Source organism: Camelina sativa, chromosome 2, assembly GCF_000633955.1.
Source record: "Camelina sativa cultivar DH55 chromosome 2, Cs, whole genome shotgun sequence".
Taxonomy (NCBI): Eukaryota; Viridiplantae; Streptophyta; class Magnoliopsida; order Brassicales; family Brassicaceae; genus Camelina; species Camelina sativa.
The window spans coordinates 81,768-86,070 of NC_025686.1; the positions used below are offsets into that span (position 1 = coordinate 81,768).

Consider the following 4,303-nt stretch of genomic DNA (forward strand, 5'->3'; position numbering starts at 1 on the left):
TTTTTTTTTTTTTTTTTTGGTCTTACAAAATCAATGACATAATTTTGCTTTCAAGGCCTTGCTCCTGAGATCCCTGAGGATCTGTACCAACTTATTAAGAAGGCTGTTGCCATCCGTAAGCATCTTGAGAGGAACAGAAAGGACAAGGATTCCAAGTTTAGGCTCATCTTGGTTGAGAGCAGGATTCACCGCCTCGCTCGCTATTACAAGAAGACCAAGAAGCTCCCTCCCGTCTGGAAGTAGTGAGTTCCTCATCCATTGTCTCTTAATTTACATCTTGCTTTCAATACCTCTAGGATCTCCCTTACCACTCTCATAACTCACTAGTTTTGTCAACAACGAACAAAAAAAAAGGTGTATTTCGTCTCTGCATAGGTAGTTTAGTTGTAGTTTGTTTGGAATGGGGTTATGAACTAACTACTATCAGGACTAGTAGCATTTCCTAATGCACTTTGCCAACACTGTTCTCTTGACCCTTTTGCATGTCATAACCTGTGTTATCAATGCTTTGCACTGACTTGCGTCTCTCCACCTGCAGCGAATCCACAACCGCTAGCACCCTTGTTGCTTAATTAAGCTGGAGTAGGTTCAGCTTTTGGGAGGAGGAAGATTCTACAAGTCTGTTGCTTCTCTTTTGTTTTTGATGAATTCTGAACTTTAGTCTTCATGTGTCAAGATTTGATCTGTGTTTGCCTCTTCTTTTTTGAATCTTATGCTCCCCATACTTTAAAGAAAATCTTATGATCATGAAGTTACATTTGCCATCTTATGCTCCTTACTTTTCAAAGAGAATCACATGATCATTGGAACCATCCCCTTTTAGGCATTAGTATACCATTATAGTGAAGTGAACTGAGAAGCAATATATATTTGAGTTTTAAGAGATTTGGAGCAAAATAAGTACTAAACGAGAGGTAATAACTAATAAGTAATGAGAGTGACAAAGAATGTAATCTCAAATTTATGGTTCTTATGGAGAGTATAAATCGCTTTCGAGTACAAAAACATATACGGAGAAGACAGTGGGGGGTATGAGCCGCCAAAGAACCAAGAAAAGAGCAAGTGTTAAAACGTGAAACAATCACAAGAATCTCAGAATCAAAAAAAAAAAAAGAAAAGAAAAGAAAAGCTACAAACTCATGGCAGATGGTGAATCAAGGATCAACTAGCAGCTTTCTTTCCACCATTGTAGTAGCCCAAATACCATCTGGCAAACTTCTTAAGACCCGTCTGAAGATCGGTGGTGGGTTTGTACCCGAGCTCTCTCTGCGCGGAACTGATATTAGCATGAGTGAAGGGCACATCCCCATTCCTAGGCAACTTCATAATGTTCCTCTTGGCCTTGAGTTTGAGAAGTCTCTCGAGAATGGTGACGAGATCAGTGACGGGAACAGGGGAAGTGTTGCCGAGATTGAAAACCCTTAACTGAGCGGCACCGCGCTTTTTACCACCGGTCCCAGTGCTCTTTTCGGCAGTGTCCAAAGCCCCAAGACAGCCCTTGACAATGTCATCAATGTAAGTGAAGTCCCTAGCGACGGTACCATGGTTGACACCCTCAAAGATGGAAATGGGTTTGCCTTTGAGGATGTCTCTGGTGAAGAAGAAATAGGCCATGTCAGGCCTACCCCAAGGACCGTAGACGGTGAAAAACCTCAAGCCAGTAAGAGAGAGGCCANGTAGCCCAAATACCATCTGGCAAACTTCTTAAGACCCGTCTGAAGATCGGTGGTGGGTTTGTACCCGAGCTCTCTCTGCGCGGAACTGATATTAGCATGAGTGAAGGGCACATCCCCATTCCTAGGCAACTTCATAATGTTCCTCTTGGCCTTGAGTTTGAGAAGTCTCTCGAGAATGGTGACGAGATCAGTGACGGGAACAGGGGAAGTGTTGCCGAGATTGAAAACCCTTAACTGAGCGGCACCGCGCTTTTTACCACCGGTCCCAGTGCTCTTTTCGGCAGTGTCCAAAGCCCCAAGACAGCCCTTGACAATGTCATCAATGTAAGTGAAGTCCCTAGCGACGGTACCATGGTTGACACCCTCAAAGATGGAAATGGGTTTGCCTTTGAGGATGTCTCTGGTGAAGAAGAAATAGGCCATGTCAGGCCTACCCCAAGGACCGTAGACGGTGAAAAACCTCAAGCCAGTAAGAGAGAGGCCATAGATGTGGTTGTAAGTGTGAGCAATCTCTTCACCAGCTTTCTTAGTAGCAGCATAGAGACTAGCAGGCTGATCGGTGCGGTCTTTCTCGGAGAAGGGGACCTTAGTGTTCAAGCCGTAGACAGAGCTAGAGGAAGCCCAGACAATGGCGGGCTGGGGGTTAGCGGATTTGCAAACCTCAAGGAGATTGACGAAGCCGGCGATGTTACTGTGGACATAGGAGCTAGGGTTTTCCATGGCGTACCTGACACCAGCTTGAGCGGCCAGATGCATAACGTGGGTAAAGGGGACGACTTCGAAGAGCTTCTTCAAGAGAGCAGCGTCGTTGATGTCACCTTCGACAACGAAGACACCGCTCCTCTCCAAAAGGGCTTGCCTTNAGGCTGATCGGTGCGGTCTTTCTCGGAGAAGGGGACCTTAGTGTTCAAGCCATAGACAGAGCTAGAGGAGGCCCAGACAATGGCGGGCTGGGGGTTAGCGGATTTGCAAACCTCGAGGAGATTGACGAAGCCGGCGATGTTACTGTGGACATAGGAGCTAGGGTTTTCCATGGCGTACCTGACACCAGCTTGAGCGGCGAGATGCATAACGTGGGTAAAGGGGACGACTTCGAAGAGCTTCTTCAAGAGAGCAGCGTCATTGATGTCACCTTCGACAACAAAGACACCGCTCCTCTCCAAAAGGGCTTGGCGAGCACGCTTGAGGGAGGGATCGTAGTAATCGTTGAAGTTGTCGAGACCGAGGACGCCGTCACCGCGGCGTTTGAGAGCGGAGGAGACATGGGTACCGACGAAACCGGCGGCGCCGGTGACGAGAACAGAGAAACCGCGGCGGGAGCGGAGACGGGCGGAGGATCGGACGCGTTTCTCCCAAGCGGGGCCACCCCAGGAGTAGGTGCGGAGGGAACGGCGAGAAGTAGAAGTGGGGTCATCGGAAACAAGGGGAGATCGGTAGAAGAAGATGAAGATCAAACCAACGAAGACGAGAGACCAAAAGGCGAGCTTGGCCACGGAAGATTGCCACCGCGTACGGTGGAAGTAGGGCTTGAACTTGCCTGGCGTCGATGGGATATCATCAAGATGCTTCATTTCTTTTTTCTTTTTTATTATTGCTTCTTTCTCTCTCAGATCCAACACAATCTTCTTCTTCTTCTTCTTCTTCTCTTCTTTCTTTCTTCTGATGGATTCGTTTGTTTGTTTGTTTGGTGAGAGCGTTTATAGGCTTCTCCGATTTCAAAGGCAAGATCAACAATTTCAAGATTTTGTTTCTCTGCCTCTCTCTCTCTCTCTCTCTCTCTCTCTCTATTTTTGGCTTTTCTCTTCTTCTTCTTTTTTTTTTTTTCTTTTTTCTTTGTTCTCTCTTTCTCTCTGAATGAAGAAGATGATGGTCAAAACGAGTTTTAGATTTGGAGAGTCAAACACCAACTCTTCTAATTTACCTATATTTTTTACTTCACTCTCTCCCTTTACTACTACTACTACTACTAATTTAACTCCAATCTCTGATTCCTAATGAGTTTTATCTTCTTCCCTAATCCCCCACTAATTTAGCCTTATTAACTTTGCTTTTACTATTATTTATTGAAGCTTTTTATTCGTATGGTGGAGTCGGAGATTTGTCTTTTTGGCCCTTTCCTATCTTTGTTTAGGGTTCTTAACTAAATTACACCGAAACATTATATTGGTTCATCCATATACAAACAAACATCTACATACATAGCTCCTTGTAAAATTAATAATAATAACAGAAAAAAAGTACTACTACTTGTCTAGTACTATTACAAAATGACGCACACAAATACATGTTTAGGTGCTGCCCAAGATTATCGTCACGTGCAAACTCTTCACGGTGGATGATTCATCACACTTCTATAACTTCTTAATATATACCACCGCACAATAACCCATGGGAATGGGATTCAAAAGCAAATCAAACATCAAGGAATAATACTAGTATAACACTGCGTTTAGATTAGATATAATAATACTAGTATAACACTGCGTTTAGATTAGATATAGTAATTATCAAATCTCCACTTCATTTATTGTAAGAGAAACCATAACGCAGTTGATATACTAGTAATTATTATTTTACTTTGAAATATGAATCAAATCTGATGTTTTCGAACAAAAGAGTATGTGTCC

At 43.9% G+C, this 4,303-nt stretch overlaps 2 protein-coding genes across 4 annotated transcripts in view; one reads left to right on the plus strand and one right to left on the minus strand.

Annotated features, from left to right (window-relative positions):
- The window catches only part of LOC104711545 (40S ribosomal protein S13-2-like), a 1,339-nt gene extending 570 nt beyond the window's left edge, over positions 1-769 (plus strand). Inside the window, exons 4-5 of the mRNA XM_010428254.2 lie at positions 42-242; positions 539-769. Coding sequence (XP_010426556.1) covers positions 42-242; positions 539-572 — 235 coding nt within the window. The 3' untranslated portion in view covers positions 573-769. The remainder of the gene's footprint in view (positions 1-41; positions 243-538) is intronic.
- Positions 930-3,497, minus strand: LOC104711554 (UDP-glucuronate 4-epimerase 3). Of its 3 annotated transcripts, none has more exons than XM_010428262.2 (3): positions 2,809-3,497; positions 2,137-2,494; positions 930-1,651 (listed from the first exon to the last, which is right to left on the minus strand). In XM_010428262.2, exons 1-3 carry the CDS (start codon positions 3,245-3,247, stop codon positions 1,162-1,164), a joined length of 1,287 nt encoding a protein of 428 aa, XP_010426564.1. In that variant the 5' UTR covers positions 3,248-3,497; the 3' UTR covers positions 930-1,161. The 3 variants fall into 3 exon arrangements, with proteins under 3 accessions (XP_010426564.1, XP_019088525.1, XP_019088522.1); XM_019232980.1 differs by having other exon boundaries at positions 2,137-2,538; positions 2,853-3,496; XM_019232977.1 differs by having other exon boundaries at positions 930-1,204; positions 1,690-2,538; positions 2,853-3,496.

What these genes read in the sequence shown, in the direction of transcription:
- LOC104711554 (XM_010428262.2), bottom strand. Translation starts at nt 3,247, where the DNA reads ATGAAGCATCTTGATGATATCCCATCGACGCCAGGCAAGTTCAAGCCC. An exon ending in CGGTGTCTTTGTTGTCGAAG is followed by an intron (nt 2,495 to 2,808) that starts GTGACATCAATG and finishes TCGTTGTCGAAG; the next exon opens with GTGACATCAACGACGCTGCT. An exon ending in CTCTCTCTTACTGGCTTGAG is followed by an intron (nt 1,652 to 2,136) that starts GTTTTTCACCGT and finishes TACTGGCTTGAG; the next exon opens with GTTTTTCACCGTCTACGGTC.